Source organism: Pseudorasbora parva, chromosome 10 (assembly GCF_024679245.1).
Source record: "Pseudorasbora parva isolate DD20220531a chromosome 10, ASM2467924v1, whole genome shotgun sequence".
Taxonomy (NCBI): domain Eukaryota; kingdom Metazoa; phylum Chordata; class Actinopteri; order Cypriniformes; family Gobionidae; genus Pseudorasbora; species Pseudorasbora parva.
Window position 1 is genome coordinate 5,492,215 of NC_090181.1, and position 18,277 is coordinate 5,510,491.

Sequence of the window (18,277 nt, forward strand, 5' to 3'; positions counted from 1 at the left end):
ACAAAACTATCATTTTAAAACATTACATTGCACTTAGTTTATTATTTCAGATGCCTTATATATATATACATAAAATTCAAACCAACAAAGTGGCTAGCAGGTGTGACTGAGCATTCGGCAGGATGGCAGGTGCTAATGTCAAGCCTTCATCTAGCCTAATTTGCATAATACGTTGTCTTCTGATGAATCTGTATTGTCGCAGATAATAGCGTATGGCATACTGCTCTCCTACTGTGTGGCATAAATGGATATAGGTATTTTTTTACAACGTCCACTAACTTTGCCAGCCAAATTTGCTGAAAACTGATTTGCTTAATAAAAGCCTACTTTGAGATCGTTTTGACAAACATGCATTCGAATTTTAAATTAAGCAACTCCTGGTGAGAATAACTCCTATATTAATAAAGTGTATAACTTGTGTATTGTATATAATTGTGTTTTTATGAGAAGCAAAAGGAGAATTTCCATATTGGTGGTCAATAAAGTCAATTCATTTCAAAAAGCTAACTTTTTCAAAGCAAACATAGAAAAGTAATTTGCATGCAATGCACCTGATCGCCTAAACAACCTCACACACTTACTGCTGATCTATTGTAAAATCACCTGAATATGATACACAGAGTGTTATTTTGTAGGCTTACTATAGAGAATGAAAAAATTTGTTTAAAAATGTGACTGCTCAAATCAGATGGTTTGGTTTTGCACCCCCAAGCTCAAATGTCAAGATACACGCATGGTGCGGTTTCAGATGGGTTGTATTTTGCATGTGAATAACTGGGATGCTTTTTTTATTTCACTCTTGACATGAAAACTGTCATCTTCGATTTGCTGTGCTTTTTCATTTCATTCCTGATGTGAATAGGCCTGTCGTCAACGATCCGTTTTGCTTTTCATTTTACTCATTGTATGAATAGGGCCTGGTGGCATTGTTTTTGAACCGGATTTTAAATTAAATGTGTTAATGTAGGCATAACATAAAAAGTTGTAATTACAAGATTTGTTGCGCTTTTTGATGGGTTTTTTTTTGCAATAAGTGCTTCTTGGAGATGTTAAATCTGTGACAGAAGCAGGCCTCCATGTTAAACTAATTGCATTCAAGCAATCAATAATTTTAACTACTCAACAGCAACAGATTGGGCTTTTATCAGCAGCCAAAAAGCAGCCTGGCACGTGACTCGCCGGAGTTGTCTAAAATAATCAACGGCTGTGGTTGTGGTATCCCCGAGTGCCAACGGCGCAATCCTCCTCCTAACCCGTTGCACAGGAAGTCAGGTCTCGGCTAGCGGCCCGTACGGCTCCAGTGAAGTGAGACTGATCAGGCTTGTCACGAACACAGAGCCTCAGCTCGCTTCACCGATGGCTGCGCAAACTAGGACAGCTGACATTTAGAGCTTAACGGGTACCAGAGCAACAAAAGAGCAGTGAACAGTGCTCAGTCCAAGTCCACTGGATCGATCTGTCTGAGGTACAATACTCGTGTTTTGTTCTAAAGCCTGAAATGAGCTTGAATTCTGATAATCATCAAAATCAGAACATTTGTATTTTAGACAAACAGACAAGACAGCAATTGAAGAACCTGGAAAGAAACTACAGATGCCTAGATTGCTACACCATGCCAATGTCCCCTATTTCTCTCCACCATTGCGGACTGCTCTTATGACAAGCCCTCGATGCCTCGAAGCACACAAGTGGATTTGGGAAGGTAAACATGTCCAGCCTACTAAGATAAAACCAGTGAGATGGCACACTCCAGGCAACAATCATGGTACATGACACCATTCCTCCCGGTGCCTACATGGCCTTGCTGCGCTGTAGCAGAGGGCAAAGGCAAACCTGGAGAGGAAAGGATGTCATTGGAGATTTGATGAAGATTTGAACAGTCAAAATGTCATCTACCAGCAACTTGTTGGAGGAGTGATAAAAAGGCTGTGATGTTTGCTGACTTTCAAACGTCTTGTAATGGAAGGTATTGCACAGGAAGAAAGTGATGATACCCTCAAACCAGAGATCGCTGACCTAGCGCAAATTCAACTATATATATATATATATACACAAACACACACGCAAACACGCACACACACACACACACACACACACACACACACACACACACACACACACACACACACACACACACACACACACACACACACACACACACACACACACACACACACACACAATATATCGCTTTTGATTCTGTTCTCAAGTTAGGATATTACTAACAAGCAAAACTCAACTACCACATGGATTATTTTCAGATTAAGGTCCATATACCAGATAGCCTGACAAGCCAGACCCACATCAAGATGTTTGGTCTGGAAACTCACCATTGACCACGGTTATAAAAAATCCACGGTTGTCTTTCAAACTCCCTCTGCATGCAATAGGATAGCGCTACAACCAACCAGAGCAACGAAGGTGAAACAGAGCTACTTGAAAGATTAAACTTTCGCCGTATCCAGTAGGCAAAACTCAGAACACATCTTCCCTGAGTAATCTGCCACTCTGCAACAATCAAGATGTTTGGTCTGGAAACTCACCATTGACAGCTCAATCCGAGGGGCGGATATACGGTTGTCTTTCAAACTCCTTCTGCACAGAATAGGATAGCGCTTCAACCAACCAGAGCAACGAAGGTGAAGCGGAGCTAGTTGAAAGATTAAACTTTCACCGTATCCGGTCGGAAAAACTCCGAACACATCTTCCCTTCTTAAGAAAGACTTCAGTGCCGTTATTTGTTCTTTTCTCAGAGAAAAGATTAACTCCAAGTCTTCCAGAGTTGCGGCAAAAGCTGATTCGAAAGACCGCCGTTCGCCAGTTTCTGTGTTTACTAGTAGCACGCAAACGCAACTCGGCCGTCATTATGTTAAGCCCCGCCCACCGACTCTATACACGATGTGATTGGCCCGAACAGAGTTTGGCGTTTACAGCTCAGAAGTGTATTGAGAGTTGCTAGACGACACTCGAGGCAGATTAGATTTGCTGCGGCTAGGGTGCGTCTAGATTTCTAGGCTATATCCCAGTAAAGCCAGAGGTGTCCAATCCTGGAGGGCCTAGAGAGTCCCTCCCACCCTGCTCCAACACACTCACAAGGGCTGTGTTCGAAATCGCCCCCTACACCCTAAAATGGGCACTACTTGGGGGAACAGCCATTTGTAGTAGCATCCGAAACCATTGTCGACGTTATTGAGTGCACAAATTCAATCCCACAATGCACTGCAATAACAAGTACAACTGATGTATACTCAGCGCCTAGAGAATGCCCATAATGCACTGTGAAACGCCAGGAGATGGCACCTGCAGCTGAATCAATCATCCATCCATTTTTCAAACTGCTCTGGTCCAATGTGGATACTGAGTAATATTACACAGGCATACATTTCTTTTTAATTGATTTAAGTATAAGTCTAATTAAAGGTTTATACATGCTAGTTTTCATTGTAGAGTTCAAGATAAATATTTGCATTACTACCAGAGCTGCCAGTTTGCTACTTTTCAAATAATTATTAAAAAGCGAGCACAAACTCATCCGGTGCACTCAGTGGAGTAATGTAGGGAACAGTGAATGAGGGTATAGGGGTGATTTCAAACTCAACACTGGAAGTTTCCAGTAATCCTGAAGACCTTGATTAGCTGGTTCAGGTGTTTAATTATGATTGGAGCTAAACTCTGCAGGAATGAACACCCCTGGGTTAAGACATTATTCAAAAAATGCTGTGAAATCTCCTTTTGGCTCCAGTCTCTCAGATAGTTTGACCTTCTACAACTTCCTTGGTCTCATAGTAGGCAAAATGACTATCATTTGGACATAAAGCAATCTTCCGTTAGAAGGCCTGCACACAAAAGTACTTTCTCAGCATGCAACCATAACTCTGATCAATGGTAATTTCAGACTGGTGGCTCCAGTCGAACGCAGAGTTTTCTCTATTATGCAGGTCATTGTAGTGGATATTCTGAGTAAGTTGTTTATATGACCCGAAATACTGATTAATGTCAGAATATTCAAGCTGTGTTATTTGGATTTCTAGTAAGCAGAATATTATCTTAAAGACCTCAATATCTCTTCCTGACATTCTTCAATTGAGGTAAATATAAGTTTGAAATAGCTGAGCAATGGTAAATTGTTTGTGAACATTCATACACAGCTCATGATATCGGGAGTGGTGTTTAAATTAGTATTTAAATATATGCTGCAAGCTATGTTCTCAGAAATGTAATAAACACACGACAATAACGACAGTGATGAGAAAAAAGCTGTTAAGAAAGTATCTGCTCATAGGGATGTGGATATGTAATAAGTTTATCGTAACAAGTTACAATTAGTCCACAATGCAGCAGCTAGGGTTTTTAATAGGTCAAGAAAATATGATCATATAACATCAATTTTATCATACAAAGGGTTACCTATCAAGTTCCGTATCAATTCTAAAGTATTGCTACTGGCCGATAAGGCCCTAAGCGGTTTAGCTCCCTTGTATTTAACTGATATTTTATCAGCCTACAATCCATCATACTCTTTAAGGTCACCAAACTCTGGTCTTCTGGTAGTACCCCGGATATCTACATTAGTGTTTCCCAACCACGATCCTGAAGGCTCAACCACACCTGAATTAAACACACCTGATTCAAATGATCACCTTATTAGTGGAGACTCAAAGACCTGAAATGGGTGTGGCAGATAAAGGACACATGCAAAATGTGCAGTGTTGGTGTGGCTCCAGGATCCTGGTTGGGAAACATTGATCTACGTCCACAAAAGGAAGGAGAATGTTTTCACATTTGGCTCCTTAACTCTGGAATAGCCTTCCTGATGATGTTCGGGGGTCACTCTCCCAGTTTAAATCCGGTCTAAAAATCTCTTTAGCCAAGCATTATAATGCACCTCATAACCTTGTACTCCAGTTATATCAGATCAAATGCACATGATTATCTTTGATTAATGTTGTGAACATTATTGCTATCTGTTTTATCTCAGATACCCATTCTGAGGAAACTAGAGAGTCCGGCAATGCATTCATATTTTTACACGTTTGACCTTGATAGACTAAAGAATAGAACCTGAAAAGATTCCCATGTCATGTGTGAAGCTCAAAACCACATTCTTAAGTTACCTTTATGGACCAATGGCAAGTCAAAATGACGTCACACCTGTTTGTTTTTCAACTTTTTTCTTTCCTTTTTCAGACTAAGCAATCTTTTGACATGCACATGAGCGTGTCTTACCTCAAACAAACTCTAATTATGTACTCAAATACTAAAAAACTGTACATTTTCCAGTGAATCCCTTTTACCTTATCTGGCTACTTTTTGATGCCATTCAGGCAAATTTAGGTGCTAATTTAAAAAGCTTTTCCATTGTGAAGATGTTCACATTCAACTGGCCTTTCACAGGCCCCTCTTACAGAGCTAAACCTGGATGTGAATTGTTTCTGTGGAAAAGGGTCAGTGCATGAAGCCATCTATGGCAAATCAAGACCACAAAATAAAAGCTTAGTGGAAGACACGGAGCTTAAATGAAGGCACTGATGAAAAAAAAAGAAAGAACGAAAAACAAAAACCCCTGAGGATCTTAAATGAAATTCATACAGTTGGACATGGTACAGTGTATGTAGGCAGGGGAACATTTTCCAGCACAAATTTCCTCTGATTAATGATCGTTAAAATTAAAAGAATCCCAACATGATGAGCAGAACATACTTGGACCTGCAAATATCAAGACAACAGTTTCACAGAAAACTGGAAACCAAATGGAACTGAAATCTGTTTAAGCGCCTTGACATATTTTTGCAGGATATAATTTGGTGCAGCTGGTGAGAAATAATTTGAGAATTTGGTGAGAGATATTTGAGTATTTCTCTAGCTCAAGTAGTACAGCCTGCCATTAGCAACGGCAAGGTCATTATTCCCAGATAATTTGTTGTGAAGCTTGAAGCTGTTCGATTCCCAGGGAATGCATGACCTGATAAATGGTACATCTCGAATGCAATGCAACTCTCTTTGGATAAAAGCATAAATGGTAAATGTAAATGAAATTTAAGTGTATATACACCACTTCTTTGAATCAGAAGAAAGCCTGCAATTATATAGTGGATTTTTGAAATATCATACCATATACTTGGGTCTTGACATGTCAAGCTTCATGACAAATTAGCTGGGAATAATGACCCCGGCGACCTTACAGAAGGCCGCTGACCTGTAGCTAAAGTGAGTGTGAGTGCACTGGGAGTGAACTGTACATGCCTATGCGTGAGTGTAGTGTACTGCTGAGGGACTGAATGGTGAGACGGTGATGCTGATGAAGGCTGCTGTTTTCCGTATGTTTACCATCATTTCAGCTCTCTTGGGGAGGACAAACATGGCTCAGACTGGGAAAGGCCATAGAGCAAAGGCCTCCCGAGGCCGTACACGCCCTCTCACGCACACATGCCCACAAACATACACATGGTAGTGCGGCACAGGAAAGGAAAAAAACCAAGGAGAGGGAGGGCAAGAAACAGGGTGACTGGAAGGGGAGGCGAGAGAGAGCGAGAGCGAGAGAGAGAGAGAGAGAGAGAGAGAGAGAGAGAGAGAGAGAGAGAGAGAGAGAGAGAGAGAGAGAGAGAGAGAGAGAGAGAGAGAGAGAGAGAGAGAGAGAGAGAGAGAGAGAGAGAGAGAGAGAGCCTGCAGACACAACACTGCTCAGAGTTGATTGGGAGTGACAGGCTGCTGATTAGTCAACTCGCAGCCTACACACACGCACAAACAAGAGCAGAGAAATGAGCAGTCGCACAAGAGCGACCTATTCTTACATGCACTTTAACATGCAGCGCTTTGTGGAGACATTTTTATGCATCAATAAACAGATAAACATCTTTTCTGCAAACAAATCAAGGCACTCGTGTGCTTTCTGAGAGTGAGTATTGATGGATGTCTTACCTTGAGAAGATAGATGGGAATGTTGCTAAAATCCACAGGCAGTTTAAGAAGGAATCGAGCTGAAAACTCCCCCGTCTGTAAGAAGTAAATAAAAAAACAAAGAGCATTAAACAGTGAACACGCACACACACACACACACACACACACACACACACACACACACACACACACACACACACACACACACACACACACACACACACACGTTGGTCTATGTGGTTTACGGGGACTCTCCATAGGCGTAATGACTTTTATACTGTACAAACCGTATTTTCTATCCCCTTACACTGCCCCTGCCCCTAAACCTACCATCACAGGAAACATTCTGCATTTTTACTTTCTCAAAAAAACATCATTTAGTATGTTTTTAAGGCCATTTGAATTATGAGGACATTTGATATGTCCTCATAAACCACATTTATAGAGTAATACCAGTGTAATACCCATGTAGTTATACAAATTTGTGTCCTCATAAACCACATAAACAGGCTCACACACACACACACACACACACACACACACACACACACACACACACACACACACACACACACACACACACACACACACACACACACACACACACACACACACACACACACACACACACACACTAAGTAACTTACTTGTTAAAGGAAATCCTTTACCATAATTGTCATTATTTGTTCATAGTCATTTTGCCCCATTTGAAAATATAAAAGTTCAAAAATTCAAAAAAATTAAATATTTTATCGTACTTATTGCTCTTTTCCATCGCATTAAAATGAATGGGGATAGAGGCTTTCACGCTTCATAAAGGATGTAAAAGCTGCATAAAAAACATCCATACAATTGTGATAGCCCTTCGAAGGACTGGCCATCCAGAGATGCTGGAATAGGACAATGCTCAACATCGGACAAAGTGGCTTGGAAAATAGATGGATGTATGGAGGACTTTGTAGTATAAATAGTGTGAGTAGTGTGTTCTCACTAAAAAATTCACTTAATTAACCAAATTGGTGGAGGAGGAGGGGCTTACAGACTCGATGTTGAATGGCAAAATAACCTTTTAAAATCCATCCATTACACGGCTGAGTACATAGTGCATCATTTGGGCTGCAACTATAGAATTTCCTATTCTACTGGACCAGGTTTTTCTAAAGTCATAAGATTCAAAAGTCAACATTTAAATCAGTATTCACTTATAGGGCCCTTTTAAACATTCTGAGCGCATGGTCCGAATCCACTTTGCTAGTTTAATGATGTAAAAAATGGTCAGTGTGCCAGGCACATGGTCCAAAAGGGTTGTACTTTACAAACATGCAATAAACCAATCAGAGTCTCATCTCCCATTCCCTTTAAAAGCCAGTTGCGCTTGCACCATGAAAGATTCGCTATTTACATGGCGGAATATGCGAGCAGAAAGACTGAACACTTCTCCAGAGGAATCTTTATATTGTTCATATTTTAAAATGTTTGTGTGCTGCTGCGCGTCCCTGTGTGTATAATAAGCTGTGTGAGCATAAGAGTATGCTCATTACGCATCCACCTATAGTTGCATATTACAAACGTGCCCTTCAAATAACACAACAAATATTGCGCTATTGACTTTAGTCCAGGTTTTGTTGGTCGATCGCGCAGTCGTTTCAGTTCCTCAATATAGCAACTCGCCAACAATGCTCCTGAACACACCTGGTTTTCAGATCAGCACACACATGGGTGAACAGATAGACACGAGTACATTTGCTCTTTAAACAATGTGGCGCTGGATATGAAAATGATAACTACGTTGTGCTAAAACTAGCAAAATACACTTGTGTCGCACCTGCCGTCGCATCAAACAGGGTGTATGATAGAGCCCAAAATCTGCATCCCCACCTCTAGCGGTTAAATGCAACAACTGGATCATTGAGTCAATGAGAAGAACAGTATCAGTAAGATATGAAGCTTTTCAGTGACACAGAGCTATTGTATGACTTCAGAAATATTATCTTGAGTGACACCTTGCATTGTATTGTATGTCCTCTCCAAAGGTGGTGTGCGTGTTTAGGGGTGGGTGTCCTAATAGCAGCTGGTGCTCTAGGGAACCTACTGGAATCTGTCCCTAGCAAGGACAATAAGCAAAAGCTATAAACAATAAGGTTCCTGCTATGTTGCCAAATACTGTGCTGATGCATTGGTCAAGACACTGCTGTCAAGGTATAATTTTGATTCAATTTAAAATGGATGTCAAGTACATATTTGGCAACACGTTCAGAATGTTGACTTCAAATGATCATCAAATGCTCTCTAGAGTAATTAGGCCATAGTCATTTTCACTATCAAATGCAATTCGCTGCATGACTCCTTGTTTACATTCATATAAAATACATAACTTGGGTTACATCATTTTAAGATGAGGATTACACAAATGTTTCCTAATCACAGTCTGTTATCCCACAGACCACAGTTCACCACATCCCTTTAAAGACCGAAGCCCATGAAGCAACACACTCACGCCCACAGCCCGACACACTGCACTCTTCCCAAAAACATGACCATATTACGGAACCCTCTGTGTCCATTTGTGGGGGGGTGTGTGTCTAGTTGTGCAATTCGCTTTGCTCTTCACCAAGAACCCACTGCCCTATGTATGTATCCTGTGTCATTGATGCTCAGGCCCACTCCATAGTCCATGCTTTTAACAGCACAGCACATGCATAAGGTTGTCGGTTCAAACCCAAAACGGGATGCATGAATGATTACCGGTCACTACTGCACACAGGTTGTTCCAGGAAATATATCCCTTCAATAAGAGAATTCAGAGAAGCACTGTATAATAGCGTTAGTTAATTAACAAATTAGTACTGTTAACTTTAAAATTTGTAGGAAATGAAGCAGAGAATTACTACCACTTCAGTCAATTAGTTCATGAAATTTCATTAGGAGAACGTCGGTTCACCTGAAGTGGAGCTAAGCGATTCAGCACTCCAAATATCTGCTTCGGTAATAGTGGGTGGTATGATGTTTAATATAGGCTATTAAATAACAATCTAATGTCTATATGTTAATAATTTAGTGAATTATTTAAAATGAAAGGGAATAACTTAATATATACAGTATATATCAGGAGTTCATATAAGCTGTGAATGCTCTGCGTACCCAAGCCATCTGTGGACTCACTGATTAACATTAACACTATAAGTTACTATAAAATCCCTTGTTTGTGGTGTACCATAAAGCTGATACATGATAAAATGTTAGTAATATGCATGTAACGCTCCATCATTTATTTATTTGCCAAACGACAATCCTTTTCTTCAAATCTGCCACTCATTGAGAGTTTCAGGTAAGTGGATCCACAGCTTTGCCAGCTATGCTCTATTGTTTTGTATAGTCATCATCGTCCTGTGTTCTCATTGGTTTGATGGCATATGGGGGGATTTCACCAGCAAGGAAAGCTGTCTGCGAATCACTCGCCCAAGAGGAAAAATGTGCTGCTGCTGCCAGATCTTGATCATCCAAAATCATTCAACAGCTTTTACAGGTGCTTTAGAAGGCATCAACAGGTAAAGGTAGGCTACTTTCAAAAAAAGACAAACATATTAGGAAAACTTTAGCTGTGTTGATATGCATCATGAGAGTAAGCAGCCAAACACAACACTATCTAGAGCGAACGTGAAACCCATCCAATGCATGTTTACCAGGTGCAAAGCCCACCCAGCATACCCGGTTAAAATAAGTAACTTCTCACCACTGAGATTCTTTCTTTCTTTCTTTCTTTCTTTCTTTCTTTCTTTCTTTCTTTCTTTCTTTCTTTCTTTCTTTCTTTCTTTCTTTCGATATATATATCCGAGACTTTCGATATATATAATATCCATTTTTGAATCTTGGTTGCGTGTCGTTCATGAATGATTCGTTCATTTTGAACGAATCTTTAATATGACTCGGGACTACCGAGTTGTCTCAGAGAGTGGTTCGTTCATTTTGAACGAATCTTTAATATGACTCGGGACTACCGAGTTGTCTCAGAGAGTGATTTGTTCACTTTGAACGAATCTTTATTATGACTCAGGACTACTGAGTGGTCTCAGAGAGTGATTTGTTCATTTTGAACGAATCTTTAATATGACTCGGGACTACCGAGTTGTCTCAGAGAGTGATTCGTTCACTTTGTTTTGACTGCACGTGCGCATTACAAAACATATGGGTTCTGATTGTTCTGATTCTGAATCGACAGGTGAGATCCGAGTCTTTTGTTCTTCCTGTCAGTCCCATAGAGACGGGAAGAGAAAAGATTGGTTCATTTTGCTGAACGAGACTCAAAGATCCGAGTCAGTAAAATGATCCGAACTTCCCACTACTCTCACTGACAGTTGCAGCACGATATGAAAGACAACCAATGAAAATGAACAATATGAAACTAAAACGACACAAGCTTAATTTAAAATGGCTTAGGAACTGTAGGCTATTTAGAAGTGGATAAACTCTATTTAGAGGTGGATAAACGCACTTTGGAGGTGGGTAAACGCTATTTCTGAATTTTGGGAGGTGCGTAAACGCCGTTTACGTGCGTTTAGCCTCCACTACATCCCTCATCTAAATATTTTATTGGTTTTCTCAGTGATAACCTGAAACGGTTTAAAACCTGCATATTTTCTGACACATCGGTTTGATACTGCAGTCGTGGTTTGATGTAGAGGTCTGTGCGGGACCCGCTCCCGTTAGGCTCTCTTCCACACCCACCCGCTCCCGCTTAAAATTCCCTCTGTGTTTACCCATTTACTGCTTAGAATGACTCGCTTCCAGATTTCAATTTCCCCTAAAGAAAGAGAGTGACTGGGATAACAAATATAACATGTTGGATATACAATAATTTTATTTGTTATTTAAATGATAGGCCTACTGTCAACACAGTAATAAATGTCACCAAGAAAAATAGGATAAATCAAATACGACATCTGTGACTCAAAATTATAATCCAAAAATACAAATAAACCAAAACTGGTGGCTTGCTAGCTATACTAGTAAGTATACTATTTTTTTTTTTTATTATTACATCCATGCAAGAACAGAATGTAGCAAAGAACATACATTGCCAGGTTCAGGGCAGGGAACTGGGAACTGTGTGAACGCCACTATTGCAGACCTCAAATAGCTTGATGTTGCATGATCACCAAACAGTAAAGTACAGTCTGACTGAGATGATCGGTTGCTTCTTTATCTGTTGCTGGTTTGAGTGGCACATACAAGTTCCATTCAAAAGAGACTTGCTTATAGTAAAGATAAACAGTTTCACATAATGGAATTGTGTGTATGAATTCATTCAGTTCATTCACATATAGAAAGCACTATATGTAGGATACAGTTATATTTCGAAATTCCTAATTGTTTATATTTTAGAAAACTGAATAGGGTCATTAGTCTGGAAACACAGTCCAGGGCGATAGATTCCTTGCCTTTGTCTCGAGATGCCAGCATAGAAAAACCATTTTGGAGAATGTATGGATGTTTATAACAATGGAAACACTGGGCTAGTGTATTAATGGCAATGTACAATGTGATGCGAGGCAGGACAGGTACCCAGCTGTTCTTGCGGCCGGCGTAGATCTCCATACTGCGTCCATAGTTAGGGTCTTCCAGCAGGCTGTCATATTCGAAGAGCAGACGGGAACTGTCGCGCAGCCGCTGGCACTGGTACTGATGGTACTGCTGCAACAGCTCTTTCACCAGCTGTAGGAGACACTCCGGTTTACCCGCATCCCACGACACCAAGTGCTGCCAGAGGAGACAAAATGAAAGAGAGTGGGAGTCAGCATTTTATCACACACACACACACAAAAAGTGTAGATGGGGAAACAGAAAAATCTAGCACTTTTCCGTCTACTTTGAAAGCTTTGTGTATGCACAAAAAAAGGGAATAATAATAACTTGTTAAAAGTTAACACGAAAAGGCATTTTCAACTTGAATTTTTTTTTCTGTAATATGGTGTATATTGCAGAATAAAAGGATTGTGGCAATTTAGATGATTTTGTTGTTGTTGATATTGTATTGGGCGGACAATATTTGAACAGATGCAAACATAAAGCTCTGTCAACACCCATTGGTTGAAACTGTAAGCAGTCTTGGTTTAATCAGATTTGATTACTTTTTAAAAATGTTACATTGTGAGTTTCCTGTGACACCAAATGGAATTAAAGACTGTTTCATGAACTGGTATGGTCCATAAAGGTAGTCCCGGCCCACCTCATGACACTGGTTGAGGCAACTGGATTGAAATGCCACTTACAGGAAATTGCTTAACCCTTAAACGCATACCTTGGGTCTTTATTGACCCGTGACGTCATTCACCACCATCCCCCTCATGTATTGTTTAAAGTTAGACATTAACCTTCTTAATATTCCTTAATCTATTCATTACGAACAAAATAACAAAGAAATGTCTTCTAATAGTTTTTGTAAAAAGTATATGGTTTGTAATTTTTTCTGCAAAACTTGAAATGGCTGTACTTGAAAGTACTGAACACAATCATGCAGCTCCATAAGCAACAAACTAAGATGATCTGTGTATTCTGACCCCTTTCTATCAGAACCAGCATTAACTTCTTGAACAATTTGAGCTCCAGTAGCTCGTCTGTTTGATGTATATACTTATAAGAATTTATATTATATAAGAATTGTTCTTTTTCGATTTCATGGTGACTTTAAATCCTGTATCCTAAGAGTTATAGAATATCCAAACTCCTAAGGGAAATAACCCGAATACAAGAGCAATGCTTTAACAGATTACACTCTCAGAGTACAACAGGTTACTAAACCTTAAACTAGCTTTATGAATCATGAAGTTATCAAAAATCATCTTTGAATGACTCATTGTGAGCCAGATATGATGTAAGGGTGTTTCATGAACAAACATTAAATCCAGACTGTATGCTTAGAACTTCAGAGGCTTTTAGAGATAAGGAGAAAACAAAAGAATGCGGCAATTAAAATGCAGGTGGCAGTTTCTAATATGCTGAGCCGGGGTCTTATCACCCTTTATTGTCACAATGTCAACTTGATGTGGCGGTTTCCGCCTTTTTAAAACCCCCTCCCAACCATCTTGAGGCAAATGGCAACACCACAGGATATCCCGCACCAGCGAGGACGCTTTCATCTCCCGACTCTAAGCATCCCAAGAGCAGACGCCAAAAGACGAAGGATCCCAGCTCCTTTTCTTGCCGAGGCATTCTAACAATGTGCCTCAAAGCATGGGAAAAGAAGGCACTAAAAAAGAGGAAACACTGTTTTCGCAGTTCTCAGATAAGACAGCACAAGACCTTGAGTCTGTGCCATGTGTTTAATGCATGCAGGGAACAATGGTTTGGTAAGAAATCTAGATTTTTGAAGGTTCAGACGGCAACCAAGAGCAGGCTATTTCCAGTCTCTCTTACTGCAAACACTCTGCTATTAGGGAAAGAAGTGAGTTGAGTGGGTGTATGCCCATCACAGAGTTTGCATTGCCGTGTTCTTGCGGGCTGCGTGAGCGGGAAAAGGCCTGCATGCCAACACGGTCTACTTGCCTTTCCTCCTCTCCTCCTACAGGCTGACCTCATTTGCATAGGTGATCCCAATTTGCATGAGCTTCCCTGACTGGAGCACTGCACAGGTATGCAAATTCAGAGTGAGGGGGCAAAAACCAAATTGCCACCTTTTCACGAAGTGTTCCACCATTCTTTTCACTGGCCTAATTCTACCCAACAGCCAGTTCTGTCTCCGAGGCCCAATTGCTCGCTGATGCGTGATACGTACATAAGTTGAAATTAAATTTTAGTGACACTGACTGAAAATAAAATGCAGAATTTAAAATTTTTGCGAGCAAGTAAATAAACATTGCATGTATCTCGCTTGAAGGCAAGGGTTAAGAATAAGACAAACAAATAAGTATTACTGTCATTGCGAGGCACAAACACAGGCTGCGTTCAAATGAGTTTGTCACACGCTGTCTTGGATTTTTAAATGACGGCACTGCAATTTCGTTTTGATTTTCATTGCTCCCCTGAATCACTCCATCTACGAGCCTGACTGAGTCACATACGAGCAGAAGAGAAGAGAGGGGAAGGAGCACGCCGTCTGTCCATTGAGGCACACGTTACACAACTCATTAACAGCACAACCCACAGCATACAGCTGAGCTTGTTACATTTCATGGATCAAATCAAAACGTCTTATCCTAGTTGATGGAAAAGAGGAGGAAAAAATGGAAAAGAAAGATAAGAGATGAGCTCTTCAGCCGTGACCGGGTATGATGATCAGGGAAAGAGTGTTGCAGAGCAATCTATTCACATATTTAAAAGCGATTTTCAAAATGGCGAATCATTTAAAAGTTCTTTTTAAAAAAAATGGATAATGGTAAACTGTTAGTGCACATGCTTTAACACAGTTAAATTATTCAAACTTGCTCCATTACAGGCAATAGGTAATAAATAAAATAAAATAACTGTATATATGACATGAAAATAACACAAAACAAAACTATTGTGTTGAATAACAGAAAACTTGAAATCAAAGTTCCCATTGAATTTTTCTGCAAAAAAAACAAAACACTGATAATCATAAGTGAACATCAAATTGATCATCAGAAAGTATAAACAGACTTTTTTTTCTGCATCACCTATAAGTATCCTAATTGATAATACTCCAAAGTGCATTCAGATTCATTCTGGTATAGGACGCTTACATTTCTTTCTTTTTTTTTTTGATCAACTTTTTATTGTTTTACATATAAAAAATAAAATCCAATCAAACAAACCAACAGGGAAGGGGAAATAACAGATGAGTCATCCATAATTTAACAATCTATAATAATAATTATAATAATAATAAAATACACAATAAGCTACTTTACATGATTATTCTTTTACATATTCCAATATGCTGGAGGAAAAACATTGGCATGCATCAATGTCCTGGGTTTAGCCTTGTTAATTCGTGCCATTGTACATTCACAAGTCACAATTATAAGGAGGCTATGAATCAAGTACGTTTTTGCACGTTCGGGGTAATCGAGTTCTGTATTATCGTCTTCTTTGCTGCTGTAAACCCAGCAAACAACATACTCTTTAGTAATGAACTTAAACAGGAGTCAAAATCATCATTGAGAAGACATAGACCTGGATTAGACCTGTAATATATTTGTAGCAGAGAGGACAAAACTAAATTTAGATTTAGATTTAGAAAGTCCATAGATTGGCAACGAGTGGACACTCCCAAAACATTTGAAGAAAAGTACCTGATGCTACAGTGTTGCAGATTTCTCAATCCAATCCAAATTTCGATGGATTTCAACGGTGGAAAGTTGGAAAGTTTAGCGTGTGATCTACTGACGACACACATTAAAGAACACAGATGCAGTCGGATCATTTCCTTAAAGACAAATACAATTTACCAGTTTACGTCTGGTTTAAGATATGCTTTTTTGGGTGGTAAATAATGGTTAAAAATCCAACAACTTGATGAGTGCAAACCTTAGTAAATCCCCCATAAATTTTGCAAAAGCAAACACAAATCCACACACAATAAATCAGCCCCAAAAATAACCCTGTCCACGCCTTTTCGGTGCTAATTTATCACTGCGTGTCTTTAGTAAATACTGACAGTAGTTTTTTAACACCAAAAGAGGGTTTAGACTGGAGAAAGCTGTTAGTAAATCTGGCCCTAAGTGTCACTGAGACAATGTTGAGTTTATGAAGGCCTTCATTGTATTGAGTCACGGCCTAAACATTTATCTTTCCCACCGTGGTTGAGAATGACCTGAAAAACACCCTTAAAAGTGTTCCACGGTTACAGTATTTCAAATTCTTTACAGGATCAGGAGGTCATGAGAAAGTCAACGTTTCCACATATGAGGAGTGGTTTTCTGGATAATGTCTTAAGTCTTACTTTAAAAGTGAGATGACATCACTGCCCAGCATCACTCCCGTTGACAGGGAGTAAGACGTGTGTGTAACAATTATAATACGAACATTATTCATCGTATTAGTACTGGGTGGATATCTGCTATGGTAAAACTAAAGATAAACTGTTTTACAGTCAGTTATGCAATTCAGATACAATTAGTTTGATTCAGCTTTACAAGGTTAGATTTGTTATTCTCCATTAAGTCTGTACACTGAACTCCAGCGCTGCATCAGTACTAAATTTACTTTACATTGTATAGTGTAAATATGGGTAGCAAGTGTGTACTACATCTGCCATGTTGATACTATAACATGACTTTACAGCATCAGTTGCATCGCTTCATTTCTAATCATAAATCCTCTCCTGTGGCCTCATGAAATAGTAAAGTAAGTATCCATCAAATTCACACTTGAGAATGTCTCCGGTGTCTCCTTTAGAACCTCATGCAATCTCATTGGTTTAAATTGCTTTTAATAGCGATCAAATTTAAATCAAATTTTCTTACTTGAATACTACTACTAGTTAGACTGACCTTTCTGAAAATAATTCCAATTGCATCTTTGGCCTATTTGGTCTATTGCAACTTTACCCTTAAACTGACCCATACCACCACACCTGTCCCTAACTCTACCCTTAAACTGACCCACACCACCACACCTGCCCCTAACTTTACCCTTAAACTGACCCACACCACCACACCTGACCCTAACTCTACCCTTAAACTGACCCACACCACCACACCTGCCCCTAACTTTACCCTTAAACTGACCCACACCACCACACCTGTCCCTAACTTTACCTTTAAACTGACCCACACCACCACACCTGACCCTAACTCTACCCTTAAACTGACCCACACCACCACACCTGACCCTAACTCTACCCTTAAACTGACCCACACCACCACACCTGACCCTAACTTTACCCTTAAACTGACCCACACCACCACACCTGCCCCTAACTTTACCCTTAAACTGACCCACACCACCACACCTGACCCTAACTCTACCCTTAAACTGACCCACACCACCACACCTGACCCTAACTCTACCCTTAAACTGACCCACACCACCACACCTGCCCCTAACTTTACCCTTAAACTGACCCACACCACCACACCTGTCCCTAACTTTACCCTTAAACTGACCCACACCACCACACCTGTCCCTAACTTTACCTTTAAACTGACCCACACCACCACACCTGACCCTAACTCTACCCTTAAACTGACCCACACCACCACACCTGACCCTAACTCTACCCTTAAACTGACCCACACCACCACACCTGACCCTAACTTTACCCTTAAACTGACCCACACCACCACACCTGCCCCTAACTTTACCCTTAAACTGACCCACACCACCACACCTGACCCTAACTCTACCCTTAAACTGACCCACACCACCACACCTGACCCTAACTCTACCCTTAAACTGACCCACACCACCACACCTGCCC

The 18,277-nt window shown here is 40.2% G+C and overlaps 1 protein-coding gene across 1 annotated transcript in view; it reads right to left on the minus strand.

Annotated features, from left to right (window-relative positions):
• Nucleotides 1-18,277, minus strand: part of babam2 (BRISC and BRCA1 A complex member 2) — a 125,772-nt gene that overhangs the window by 67,541 nt on the left and 39,954 nt on the right. The window contains exons 5-6 of the mRNA XM_067454949.1: nt 12,460-12,654; nt 6,919-6,993 (exon numbers count right to left, since the gene is read on the minus strand). Of these exons, the coding sequence (XP_067311050.1) occupies nt 6,919-6,993; nt 12,460-12,654 (270 nt within the window). The remainder of the gene's footprint in view (nt 1-6,918; nt 6,994-12,459; nt 12,655-18,277) is intronic.